General features: G+C 46.4%; 1 protein-coding gene across 1 annotated transcript in view; it reads right to left on the minus strand.

Moving 5' to 3' along the window:
• Window positions 1-15,097, minus strand: part of aopep (aminopeptidase O (putative)) — a 75,050-nt gene that overhangs the window by 9,848 nt on the left and 50,105 nt on the right. Inside the window, 1 exon segment of the mRNA XM_060054626.1 lies at window positions 4,630-4,746. Coding sequence (XP_059910609.1) covers window positions 4,630-4,746 — 117 coding nt within the window.

Consider the following 15,097-nt stretch of genomic DNA (forward strand, 5'->3'; position numbering starts at 1 on the left):
TGTGTGTGTGTTTCTGTATCTGTGTGTGTGTGTGCATGTGTGTTTGTTTATCTGTGTGTGTGTGTGTGTGTGTGTGTGTGTGTGTGTGTGTGTGTGTGTGTGTGTGTGTGTGTGTGTGCGTGTGTGTGTGTGTAAGCCGATGCCAGGTTTTTATTCCAGAAGGATCAATAGGAGCTCTGTTGCCGCGGTTACAGGAGAGTTCAGAGATGGGTTCTGCCCCCACTCTCAGCCATCATCTGATTTGTGTGCAATGCGTATGTATGTGTGTTTGTGTGTGTGTGTGTCTCTCCGTTTGTGTGTGTGCGCGTTATTCGCCAATGGAACTTGAGTGCGTTAGTGGTCGAGACACATTGTCAGATAATTGGATCCCAGTGTAAAAATGCTTTCTGAAGCATACTTTAAAGACTTTTCCATGGATGTTTCAATCCATTTCCTTATCTGGCCATAAAGCACATGTCCACACAAGGATCACAGAGGTTCAGGGGGAGTGTCTTTTCTCCCCGACAGATCCTCTTTCCTCCCATTGGCTGATTGGCCGTGTGTGCCGACGCCACAGCGAATAAGCTCTGGGGGCCGCCTGACTTGTGCTACGCTATTACCTTGATTGGAACACAAGTTAACACGTCTCCTTAGGACGCTTGCTCAGAGGCTGCCGCGCGTGTCAAGGGGAATAATAAAAAAATTGCCTGTGATACAATTGAGTTCTATTGAGTCTGAGCCCTTTGTGTGTGTGTGTGTGCGTGTGCATGCGCACGCTCGTGCGGTGGCTGTACTGAGGGACCATTGTGCTCGTTCCCCTTGTTTTTACAGCATTCAAAATGAGGCTGGGCAACGCACCATTGCCAACAGCCACATTCAAATTGCCTCCGTGACCTGCTGCATAAACATTAGGGTCACCGGCGACGGTAGAGCTCCCTCTCACTCGTCCTCGCTCTGCTCCGCTGGCCTTCTTCTGCTGATGTATTCATACAACAAACACCATGTTTCTTTCCATAGTCTTCTTGATATACACACACACACACACACACACACACACACACACACACACACACACAGATATGCATATGAATACTCAACTAAATGCACAAGGTTGCCGACAAAAAGGGCTACTACGTAAATGAAAGCATGCATTGTTTTTGAACACATTTGTTTGTGTTTTTGAACACAAACAAGAGTAAGGTGGGAAGTAAGACCAAAAGAGGGACAAAGACAGAGACAGAGACACAGAGAGAGAGCATGGGAGAGGGAAGAGGAAGAAACTGAGAAAGAGAGTCAAAGGGAGAGGCAGAGAGAGAGAGAGAAGCTTAGCAAGCGAGAGGGAGACAGAGAGAGGGTTAGAGAGAGTTTAGGGAGAATATATGCCCTGAGCTCCAGCCCTGCCCTGCTGGCCTGTGTGACCCCAGCAGCTGTTCCGTGTGCCGGGTTACATTCCTGGGGAGAGCCTAGAGGGGAGCAGCTGCCTGGTACACCTCTCCATATGCCTTAACCCCCCCCCCCCACACACACACACACACACACGCACACACACACACACACGCGCACACACACACACACACACACACTCCGCCCCACCGGACCCCCCCTGCTTTGGCCCCTCTGATGGCACACGCAATCACACAACTGCATTCCTTTGTATAATATTGCCTCATTACCCCCCTCCATCCTCCAACAAACACACACACACACACACACACTCCCCTTCCTCCCTGCTCTTCTTCCTCTCTCACATAGACAGTGACACACATCCACACCCACGGACACACACACACACACACACACACACACACACACACACACACACTTGTGCAGAAAGTTACACAAGCAAGGCCGACGGCACCCATCGTATAAGCCTCCTCTTGGTGCGAACATCGTCCCCCATGGATGCAGAGATAAGCCTGTGGGTGGAGGAGAGGGGGAGGAGCCCAACGCTCAGAGCACCGCGTCGTATAAACCCTGGTACGTAAATCCCGGTTAACGACGGCCCTTCATTCACTCACTACGGCCCTCGTGAGGAGGCCTCGTGAAACACAACAACGTGCCGTATTTCCTCGGCGTGTTCGAGGGATTGAACCAATAAAAGGTGTCTTTCCTCTGTGTGTGACCTCAGTCTTCCTCCCCATCGCATCCGACCCCCTCGTCCCCCCCCCCCCGCCTCCTCTGCGGAGGGTACAGGAGAAGGCTTGAAGTGGGGGGGGGTCGGGTCTCCAGTGACCGGGCAGGGTTAACCTCACCTAGGCGCTGGGGGAACCCGGTACAATGTGGCCTGTGTGCTTGACCCACAGATGGCCCTTCAAGCATGCATGCAATGGTGCACACACACACACACACACGCACACACACACACACACACACACACACACACACACACACATACAAGGAAACACACACACACACACACACACACATACGCACAAGCAGGAAACGTTTACTTGAACACACACACACACACGAGGATGAAGGAACGGTAGCCATCACATGGGACTAGTGAAAGGAAGGGAACCAAAGTCACGCTCTCTCTCGCACTGGCTCTCTCTGGCTGTGTCTCTCTCTCTGGCTGTGTCTCTCTCTCTCTGGCTGTGTCTCTCTCTCTGGCTGTGTCTCTCTCTCTCTGGCTGTGTCTCGCTCTCTGGCTGTGTCTCTCTCTCTCTCTGGCTGTGTCTCTCTCTCTGGCTGTGTCTCTCTCTCTCTGGCTGTGTGTCTCTCTCGCTGTGTCTCTCTCCCTTCCTCTCTCTTTCTGTTTGACACACTTGCGCACACGCTCACACATGCGAGTGCACTTGGCTTGGCATGGCTGCACTCACAGACACACACACACACACACACACACACACACACACACAGACACACAAGTGCACACACACTTGAATAAAAATGTGGTCACATTTAAATATAATACATATACATGGGGCACATATTCCCAACTGCTCTCACACTCATTCCGGTTCTGCAGCCCTTGAGCGAGGGCTCACACGCCACAGACATTGTTTCCTCACACCATGCAGGATAAACCGAGACACGTTTAACAACGTAGGCATTGGAGTTAGTCCGCTCCTCTTTCAATAACCCTCACCCTGATGAAGGGAAGCAACCATCAAGTAACTCGGATGTCACAGCCTAATAAGGTAATGTCACCAGAAGAGGAGGGGAGAGAGACAGAGAGAGAGAGGGAGAAAGACAGTGTGAGAGAGAGAGGGAGAGAGGGAGATAAATGGACACATTTATGTGGACAGACAAAGGTGATTAAGCTCGTCTGAATGACATTACTGACATTAGGTCTGGATCATTGCTTTCAGCTAGGTTTGTGTGTGTGTGTGTGTGTGTGTGTGTGTGTGTGTGTGTGTGTGTGTGTGTGTGTGTGTGTGTGTGTGTGTGTGTGTGTGTGTGTGTGTGTGTGTGTGTGTGTGTGTGCGTGCGTGCGTGCGTGCGTGCCTGGGTGCATGTGTTCAAGAGTGCATTAGTATGCACATAATGACCCTGTGTATTTTTAGCGAACTCTGAACGTTTTTCCGGGAAATTGCAAACGAATTCCCCTCAGGTCTGCCAGCTTCATCGGACCCCCAGGGCCCCCAGACTGCACGCATGAACACACACCTGGGTCTCACACACAACCTGTCGTTTACCACACCTCCACCCAGAACACCTATTACATTCATCTGTTATTGAAGAAGAATTTGCATGGGCTTTGTGCCGTAAAGGACAAAGAGAGGAGAAAGACAGGAAAGTGGGCTGAGAGAGAGGATAGGCGGAGAGGCGTTTTGCCAGCATGCTTCGTGTGAGCATGTCTGAAGTGTGAGTGGGTTGAGCCACCGCATCTAACGGGTTGATTTCAGCGTTTGACTATAGAAGAGCATTATTAAAATGATAGAAACGGGAATGTGTGTATGCGTGACAAAACAAATGCAACTTTTATTACGGGGTGCTGTGTGCATCGCATGAGGCATCCGGCTAAGTATCACGCAGACACAAACCTATGAAATATTCATGGGATCTTTGCTCCTAAAAGGAGGAGTGTGTTAATGATAGGGCTAATGGGGATAGAGGGACTTAAGAGCAACTGTTTTCACAGAGACTCACTCATACACGTCTGTATTTATAGAAGAAGCTGAAAATAATGGCACACCATAAGAAGCTCAAACAATTGGCATTTGAATACACTGTACAGGAAAGCACATGAACCCAGTGCCCCTACACTCTCCCCCTCCCCCCACACACACACAAAGAATATATGCTTGCACAGACAAGCACACGATGCACAAGTGCAAGCACATACACCCATCATTAAAGTCTAAGCCTATAATAGTACCATTAAGTAGGGCGCTCTTCTAAAAATTGGTAGAAAATACTTGCAGGATTATGTCAGTAATGACCACAGTAAAGATTGAATCTGCAATTACAGCTGAATTTACTACAGAGCACTAAGCACACTGCCTTTGGGATAGGTAGGAAAAGTCTTCTGTCAATATGTTTTAAGGTGCCTTTTATGTGCAGACATCATATCCTGGGATGACTAATCCTAATTGTCTTTGTACGATGCGTGTACGGCGTGTGTACGTGCGTGCCTGTGTGTGCGTGCGTGTGTGCGTGCGTGTGTGCGTGTGCGTGCTTGTGCGTGCGGGTGCAGGCTCGTACCTCAGCGTCCTGCGTGTGCAGGTGGTAGGTGGTGTTCAGAGATCGCAGGGTGGAGCTGCTCAGCACCTCCTCCTCCAGCAGCAGCTCCAGCAGCAACACCAGCCTGTCTGACGTCAGCTGGGGGCCAAACGCAGGGACAAAGAGGCTCGGGTTAGGGTCCGCTGACTGATGTACAACCAGCGATAAAATAACAAGGGTAACACCCATACCCGAAACAAACAGCAGAAAATAGAGAGCATAATTAGACAACAGACACACATACGCATATACACACTCACCAAAAAAAAAAATGGTGTGGCTGGCAATTTGCTTACTTATGCAACAACTTATCGAATAAAAATGGATAATATCCATGCGGCAAAGAAACTATAGGAAATACAGCCCATAATGAACACACACGCAAATATATGTGGGTGTCACCCGCAACAACTGCAAGGCCAGCAAAATTATCTGGATAGCTGAATTACTAATTTCATAGAGAAGGTGTTCACAGTGCCAAATTATGTTTACATTTATCAACAAGAGCGGGGTCTTCGTTTTGTTCTATGGAGAGTGTTGGCAAAAGAGTACAAATTGCAGGGGGGAACCTGTGGCTTAATAAAGGTTATTATAAAATGATAAAAAAGTTATCATGTAGGTTTAATCGCTCTCGCTACATTTGAAAATATATGAATAACAAATCCTAAATAACATGAGGAAAGAGGGTATAATATTCCTTGTACAATTATAGGAACATTTGTTTGCAGCTTTCTCGACTTTCTCCCTACAGTTTTAAAGGAGAATGTTTTGTATACGGGTATCAATACCTCTCTATTGTCTTGAGGATGATGTAAGAAACAGGTTTTCTTGATATAGAGCAGAGAGAAATGAGACATTCTCTTCTCTTTAAGGACTAATCTCTCCAGGGACAGTCATGAGTCAGAGATGAATTGGAGCATTATTCAAGGATGTGGGCAGCGATATGAGAGAGTGATTTCTTTCTCCGGGGAAGGGCCCACGTGTTGTTGGGAGCTGTGCCCAGCCTTGCCTGCGTCTCACTGGGATACCACCCGCACTGTCAACCAGCCCCCCCCCCCCCCCCCTCCACACACCCTGGTCCCATACTGAGACACAATTAAAGACACAAGGATCCAGAGAGAGCAGGCAGGGCCGTAGGGAACACACGTGTTGAACTGTGAACACTGCGTGTCTGTGTGTGGCTTTTTGACCGTGTGTGTGTGTGTTTGTGTGTGTGTGGGGGAGGGATTTTTTTGTGTTTGTGTGTGTGTGCATGACTGAAAGACATATGCATCAAAGAAGAACATAGGGGGCAAATGAGTCATTGAAGAAAAAAAAAATAAAGAGACGAAGAAAGTGAGCCAGAGAGAACAAAATAAGTGAAGAGAGCGCTGATGGCAATGCGGAGAGGCAGAGGATGAGAAGCAGAGCAATGGAAGGAAGATGGTAAACCACGAAGAGCCAGAAAACAAGAGGCAGACACGAACGCACACAGCAAACAGAAAGAATGTTCAAAGTGTTGCCAAGCGTTCAGCTCGAAATAGATGAAACACTTCAGTCATTTCGCCTCACTGTTTTTCCTTGCATGAACCAAAAAACTGCTGCTTTCCATCTCCGTGACACTCTTTAGCAAACATCCTCCCGACTAAGATCTGCTGGGAAATACCTGCAGACACCCCGAGATCAGGACCCAGCGCAGCATATAACAGTCGGAGCGGAGGGAATAGCATTCATACAGAAGCTGGCGGCATGTCAAGTCAAGCAACACTACTATCACACACACACACACACACACAGATAACCCAAGCACACACACACACACACACACACACACACACACACACACACACACACACACACACACACACACACACACACACACACACACACAGATAACCCAAGCACACACACACACGCACACACACACACACACACACACACACAGTCAGACGCGGTCATCCAACCCCAGCAAAAGGTCTGAATTTCTTTGCCTCCCTCCTTTCCAATCTCCCTTCCTCCACTCCTGTTCCACTTCCACTTCACACAGTTTTGTATGGGTGGGAATGGTGGGAGTAAGTGCTGTTTTTCTGCAGAGGCCCCTCCATCTATGTCGGTAATACAGGGCCCACAAGGGTGGTATCCCCCCCCAACTGCCTCCCATCGCCTTTGAAAGTTGAGTGGAGCCCCCAGCGATAAACCCCTGCTCTGTCCAAACTCTCAGCTCTCTCACCAGCATACACACACGTATAACACAAACGTATCCCAGGAATGGTAGACAAACAAGCCCATACAGATGCACATGCGCTACAAAACACACAGTGTGCATTGTCTGACGAGAGGGCCCGGGTCTTACAACAATGGCCGTTACGTCTCTCTCTCTCTCTCTCTCTCTCTCTCTCTCTCTCTCTCTCTCTCTCTCTCTCTCTCTCTCTCTCTCTCTCTCTCTCTCTCTCTCTCTCTCTCTCTCTCTCTCTCTCTCTCTCTCTCTCTCTCTCTCTCTCTCTCTCCAATCAATGGACTTCTGCAAGGGTTGGTCATCGCACGAAACACACACACACACACACACACACACACACACACACACACACACACACGGCACATGTTCTCTCCCTTAGCCACCGCACCCCTCTTCCCTCTAGCATTTCAGACAAGGCGCAGATTGTCGTAAAAAATAAAGATAACGCCCCCATTCACATACTGACCTCTCACCCCCCCACCCCCCACCCCCCACCCCCCATCCCCCACCCCCCACCCCCCCATCCCCCACCCCCCCACCCCCCCATCCCCCACCCCCCACCCCACATACACATCGACGACAATGGCTTGAGAATCGTCATACATGCACACAAACGACACACGGACCCACAAGGCGGATATAGTCTAACAGCCTGCGACACAATAAAACTGACTGTTCAGCTGTTTGCTAAACTATATATATATATATATATATATATATATACAGTATGTATATGTATCATTTTTGTGGGGGAAAAAACTGTTGCCACGGGTCATGCCAATGTGAAGCTTTGAAGCAGTCAATTAATTACAGAGGGTTACATGTGGTTAAACTCCCAGAGTGTGTGTGGGTTGGTATGTTTGAGGATATGTTTGTTGAGTGTAACTTGAAACATGTCTTTCTTCAAACCAGTGGCATTGTATCACAGGGCATTTCTAGAGTGCAGAACAAATTAGAATAAGAACAATTTAGCCTTTTTCCGGTCCATTTCTCCTAGTCCCTTGACATACACACACACCCAACTAACCACCACCAACGCACACACCCATGCATAAAGAAACTCATCTCTGGTGCAGCGATAACCAGATTGATTTGACCAGGAAACATGCAAATGATTTTTTCACAGCTTCCCAATGTCCAATATACCGGGTCACCGCTTTCTCTAGTTTTTAAAGGACAGGAGGGGTGTGTGTGTGTGTGTGTGTGTGTGTGTGTGTGTGTGTGTGTGTGTGTGTGTGTGTGTGTGTGTGTGTGTGTGTGTGAAAACACGCCAATGTTCTAAAATGATGGATGATGATGAAGTATTAAATCTATCGCGACTAAGAGAAATCTCTATATTACTCATTCTGTCCTCTGCCATTGAGTTCAATGATTAATTCAAATGAAATCATATTAATCTATTATACGTGCCGGGTCTCAGATCTATTACAGTTATTCATTTTTATATAATTGTATACTATGGGTGTGATTTATAACAAGGAATAAAAGTTACAAAAAACACACAGACAACACAGTGTTTTCCTCTGTTTGAGCATTTGTTTGTGTTCTCCGAGGCGATCGATAATTCAATTTGAATGCTTGGCTATATTTTACTGTGTGTATGCGTGTGAGCGTGCACACGAGAACATGTTTGTTTGTGTGGGTGCGTGTATGCTTGCATGTGTCTTTGCGTGTGTGTGTGTTTCTGTCTGTGTCATCAAAAATGAGGCAAGACTACGTCAGTGGAAGGGCCATAAAGTACCCAAATTCACTTGGCTTTGGTGTCTCGTGAGGTAGAGGACCGGATAAAAACAGCCATGGTAGATAAAAGACAGTAAAGAAATAAAAGCCAGAGAGAGGGAGAGAGGGAGGGGGAGAGAGGGAACGGGGTGAACATATACAGCAGAATGTCAACTATTGAACCAACCGACCATAAAATCTATATAATGACTCCATTAGAGAACTGCCTTCCCTCTCCCCTGGTGCCCTTAAAAAGTGATACAGGTGTGTGTGTTCTCATGTGCTTTCCTCTATCCTCTCCTTTAACCTCTCACTTCATCCTTCCATTCAGTCGGGGGAGAGGGTTGGGGTCTTAGAAGTCTCTTTCAGTTACACCACATTATGAGCTTCTGGAGACATGAATAACTGGGACATTATTAAAGCAAACTGTGATTTCAGCGAAGGCATTGAAACGAGAATATTGGTGCATGTGCATGTGTGTGTGCGGTATGGGTGTGTGTGTGTGTGTGTGTGTAGGGGTGCATGTGTGTGTGCCAGCAAGCATGCTCACACACACACACACACCACACAAACACACACACACACACACGCACGTCTCTAACCGAGTCGCTCGTCTAACTTTTATTTCCGTCTGACCGCGGGCTCGTAAAAAACACATTCTGGCCCTGCCAGCGAAACGCCCCAAGCCACTCCTCAGGTACTTGGCTTTTACACTTTCCTTCCCCGCAAATCCCTTCAGTTGCCCCCATTCTACGCCTCTGTCTCCATCTGCCCCCGTGTCCATCTCTGTCCCCATACCAACCTCTTGTTATCCTTTTTATGACACTCCGGTCCAACCGCTCGCACAATCCCTCCCTTCACCCCGGGCTCCCTGGATCTTTTTTCCATTCTGTTGTTGTACTGTGTTGTTTGGATGTCCACCAACAGTGTGGATCCGCTGGGAGTTGTGTGTCCACTTAAGGGCTACAGAGAATGCCAGCTGTTGGGGCTCTGCTGATAACCAGTAGGACAGGACGGCCCACGCAATGCAGAGCAGTCGACGAAAAGCAATAAAGCCCTCGTAGTCGGCTCCAAACTACCGCTAGCCAAACGTACAGCCGGGCAAAGAAAAACACAGGCGCCAAACAAAGAGATTCTTTTTACCGTGTTGGACTCATAACAAACGACCTTTCTATTGAGTACAGACACACAATGCTGTTTAACAATAAAGTACTGTTCGTTAAATGGAAGGACATTTCCAGGGTGTTAAGCATCTAAAATGGTGGCGACGGCAAACCCAGGAGAAGGAGCACGGCCGGCTATTGACACTAGAGATCGTACAATATTAATGTCAGGTCTGCAGGCGAGGCAGCCCCCCTTGACAACCACAGAGGACTTTATTGAATTATAGATCATATGTAAACAGGATGCTAGACGCATGGTACTAGACCCTGCAGGGGCCAGCAATGTGTTATGCTGTGTGTGTGTGTGTGTGTGTGTGTGTGTGTGTGTGTGTGTGTGTGTGTGTGTGTGTGTGTGTGTGTGTGTGTGTGTGTGTGTTTTCAATGTGTATGGCAGCAGGTGTTAATCGGCTATAAGAGGCCCACATTATCAGAGAAACAATAACACATAAACTAACCATCACTCCATAGTTGAGGATGGCAATATTGTAACATAACTCAAATATTGACTCCTTCTTGCTTCGTGGCAGTCTACACTTTTAACGCTAGTTTAATTGCTAGCTTATTGGAGAAAATAGTTACAATAAAAACACAATTAAAAAGCTCTTTGTAAAAGATAATGGGCTATTTATAAAAAAAAAATGACACTTTTGAATACATATTGCTGTTATATTATATATTTCTACCCACTTTTCTTGGGCTTGGCCAATCAGAAATCAGCACAGGGTCACAGGAGATTTATGAGGGTTAATCTGAGAAAGCAGAGCAATAGTGGTATCGACCAAGGAAACATAAAACCAACAACGAAAACACACAGACATGCACGCTCAATTGCCATACAATGTGTATAAATAGGCACAGACATATTCACCAGGAGAGCATTGACAAAGTTGATGAAGAGGTGCGACCAGACACCACCAGAACACCAACATCCTAGGCATGCTCATTCTTCTGGTATTTTAATAGTGTTCATTCTTTAAAGTTCTTCTTTGTTCTTTATAGAGATGGGGGTCATGCTTTAAGTGCAGAGTAGAGGGAGGATGACACTTTCAAAAGCATTCCACATTCGCCAATAAGCAAACAACATGACAGCAATGGAAATGCTTACAAACCGCTACTACCTGTACATTCACTCAGTGTTTTCTGAAAAAAACTTGCAGGCGTGTGCAGACAGACACACACACACACACACACGCACACGCACACAGTATGGTTCTAATTAATTCCTGCCACTCAGCCCATCGCCAGGAGCCAGGGTTAAGTCTGCAGCTCCTTCCCTTCTCCTGTCCTCCTCCACTTCACTGTTTCTTCTTTCCTTCCCTTTTGCCTCCTCTATTTCACAGAGCACACTAACAGCCCCTAAAAAAATCACTCTCACACACACACACACACACACACACACACACACACACACACACACACACACACACACACACACATCACAGAGAGAGCTTTGACACTCAACTGGAACTAAAGGGCTACTGTGTGTGTGTGTGTGTGTGTGTGTGTGTGTGTGTGTGTGTGTGTGTGTGTGTGTGTGTGTGTGTGTGTGTGTGTTTGTGTACTGTGTACATTTGTGTGTGACAGTGCATAATGATGTGTGAAAGAGAGAGATAGAGAGAGAGACATCGAGACCGAGGGACATAGTTAGACAGCTGGTGGAAAGGCTAGATGGAGTGAGAAAGGGATGGGAAGGAATACAAAAGGGGATGGAGGTAGAGACAGAGAGAGAGAGAGAGAGAGAGAGAGAGAGAGAGAGAGAGAGAGAGAGAGAGAGAGAGAGAGAGACAGAGAGACAGAGAGACAGAGAGAGAGAGAGAGAGAGAGAGAGAGAGAGAGAGAGAGATGGGAGGCAGGCAGTCAGTTTTGTTCGACCTTGAATCTGAAAGAGGTAACCTTTCAGTGTTGAATACACCAAATAAATTGTAAATATTGTTGTTCAGGCTTATGTGTGGGTTTCTGAAGATGGAGAGTTACACGCTCACACACACACAAACACACACACACACACACACAGCAGGTGTATTCACGCACTCAGACAACACAACACAAAACCTGTGTGCACACACAAACTAGATTGAAGTCTGCACACACTACAAAGACACACACACACACAGAGACACACAGACACACACACACACACACACACACACACACACACACACACACACACACACACACACACGGCCCAGAGCGTGAGCGTGTGGGACCGTCCAGGTTTTAATCTATCCAATATGTGGGTCCAGACCTGGGTCTCAGTAGCTGAATATTTCCTTGAGGGACCACCAGCCAGGAGCAGCAGTGCCGTAGCAGCACTGTCTCCAAGGCTCATGGGTCAATATTATCTTGCCCAGCTCTGCTCTCCTGATTAGAACAAACCACTAGTTAATAAGTTGAAAGTCAAGGTTAATGGAGCCCTGAGAATAGGGGACTGTTCACTATGTGTGTGTGTGTGTATGTGTGTGTGTGTGTGTGTGTGTGTGTGTGTGTGTGTGTGTGTGTGTGTGTGTGTGTGTGTGTTTGTGTTTGTGTGTGAGATACTTTTCAAACTAAAACAGACAATAATAATCACACACAGTGCACATAAGGATAAGGTATTCCTGAATGTCAGCATATCCAGCAATATAATTCACAAATGCACACAAGAAGTTGTATGTAGTTCCTTCACACGATGCATGTCACACACACAATTTATTTTCCATGCACACACTCTCACATACGCATTGGCACGCACACAGACACGGACACACCTAAGCAAACACACATAGTTACGCACACACACACACAAATTCCAAAAGGCAGTAGGATTCGGGTGAACCAGGTTTTATCCACATGACAACAGAAGTGGGGGTAAAAGATAAACACACGGGTGATGACCTTCACCGATAACAGATAACATCTAGCACTAGTGAAAGATGGAGAGAGGGAGGGAGAAAAAGAGTGAGAGAGATAGCTCATGGAAAATAGCAGAGTAAGGCAGAACCAGCAAAGGGGGAAGGCAGGGAGAAAAACAGGGATACGGCATAAGTAAGAAATATACACTCTAAACCGTGTGCACCATGTGAGTGTGTGTATGGGTACATGCATATGTGTGCATGAGGGCAAGCGTGCATGTTTATGTGTGTGGGCATGTTGTCTCCAGGATGAACTCCATGCTGGCTGGGTTTAAGCGGTCTGAGCTGACATTGGTATGTGGAGTGGAATAAGAGATTAGCTGAAGACACACACACAAACTATGAAGTCACACACTGCAGACACCATGGACGCCCTGGCAGACAGGCAGATATGTTCTGTATTATTTATTTATTTATTTCAGAGCTGTCAGTTAAACGCGTTATTAACGACGTTAACGCAAACCAATTTTAACGGCGTTAAAAAAATTATCGCGCGATTAACGCAATTATTTTATTTACTTTTTTTTTTTTTTTTTCTTTGGCTCAAAACAAAGAAGCAGTAGCCTGACTGCTATGTTCAAATGACATTTGTTCAAAGCAGTCGTTTAATTGCACTATAGGCTCTTTTTTTGTATCGTCCTGTTTTGATTAGTATATGCCAATGTTGTTATCAATAAAAAATCATTTGCACAAGACAAGCCGATGCACTTCACCATGTTGATAAGAGAATTAAAATGAGAAGAATTATGGGACAAAAAAATCAAGGGATATTTAGCATAGAAAAAGAATTTGCGATTAATCGCGATTAATCGTGAGTTAACTATGACATTAATGCGATTAATCACGATTAAATATTTTAATCGCTTGACAGCTCTAATTTATTTATTATAATTACTATTATTATACCTTTTAATACTTCTGTACTTTGGTCATGTGAATGTTTATTTTTCATGCGAATAAAGCCCTTGAATCTTGAGAGACAGCCAGGCAGACAAACAGACAGCTCGAGGCAGAAGACAATAGGAGAGAGACATATAGAGAGGGGTATATAGAGAGGTATCCCTCTCTATATACAAAGAGAGAGAGAGAGAGAGAGAGAGAGAGAGAGAGAGAGAGAGAGAGAGAGAGAGAGATAAAGAGAAACAGGAAGAACAGGAGGAAAGGGAGACAGGGATCAGACAGAGAGACGGCCAGCCAGACAGACGGAGAGGGAAAGTGAGACAGAGAAGGTGAAAGAAGAACAGAAACATGGGGGTTACTTGAAACCTAAAAGGTGTCAGATGGCCCAGCGGCTTCCCTTCTCTACTCAGTGTGTAAAACCTCCAGACCTCCAGATCAGATTGGGAGCGGGACTGCACATGATCCCAGGAATGAGGGGCTGATGGCAAGACATGGCTCGCCACTGAGGCTTTGAGCGTTGCTCTGGGTAGGAGGGTTTAGGAACATGACGTTGGATGTACGCTTTCGTTTGGGTTCTGGGTTCTGGATCTCTAGAGTCGTCCTCCACTAAAATAGTGTCACTGTCAGTGAGTGCAAAATACAACCTGGAGATGATTTGGCTGCATGTAATTGTCTCAAGACCAAAATCGTGTTCAATCTGATTCATCATTATAGTCTAAGATAGTTATTTTTGAGTGAAAACTATGTATTCAATACACGACCTTTGTCGCAAACCATTCAGTGATGCATATCAACTCAGTGAGAATCTACTGTTTACTGTTTATAATTATTTGTATAAAAAAAAGAGTACTAAAACATATGTTACTCTGAATAATAATTGGAATGGTGGATCTTAGTCTTATACAAGCCCCCCCGTCACACGTGTAAAAGGGCATTTTCTAAATGAATTCACTGACTTCCGGCGATGACAGCATATGGCTCCCTTCAGAGGCCACTAGCATATTGGACATGGCTGTATGTTTAACTCGGAGTGCCTGAGTGACAGCAGCTGTAATCTCTAGCTTACACTGCTTCCCTATGCGGGGCTCCCAGTATGTGCAGACTGGTATTTGAAGCGACTCCAAAATGAACAATGACATGTACATCTGTGTGTGTCTGTTTGTGTGAACCATTGCTTAACTCTGTGCTATGCCATAGGCCATAGTCAACTGGATACATTCGGTTGAAGTTTCCCTGGCACTCTCCCTCTCTCTTTCTTTCTCTCTCCTCCTCTCTTCCTCTTGATCCCTTTCTCCGTCTCTCTCTGGCACTCTCCCTCTCTCTCTCTTTATCTCCCCCCCACTCTCCCCTGATGTGTTTTCCATGTGCGGTGGAAAGACAAACACAGCTGCACTTTAATGACTCAAATGCTTCTGGGATTTAGTGTGTCTTTATGCGTGTGTGAGTGTGTGTGTGTGTGTGTGTGTGTGTGTGTGTGTGTGTGTGTGTGTGTGTGTGTGTGTGTGTGTGTGTGTGTGTGTGTGTGTGTGTGTGAGAGAGAGAGCGTTTCTGCAGTTTCTGTG

Source organism: Gadus macrocephalus, chromosome 6 (assembly GCF_031168955.1).
Source record: "Gadus macrocephalus chromosome 6, ASM3116895v1".
NCBI lineage: Eukaryota > Metazoa > Chordata > Actinopteri > Gadiformes > Gadidae > Gadus > Gadus macrocephalus.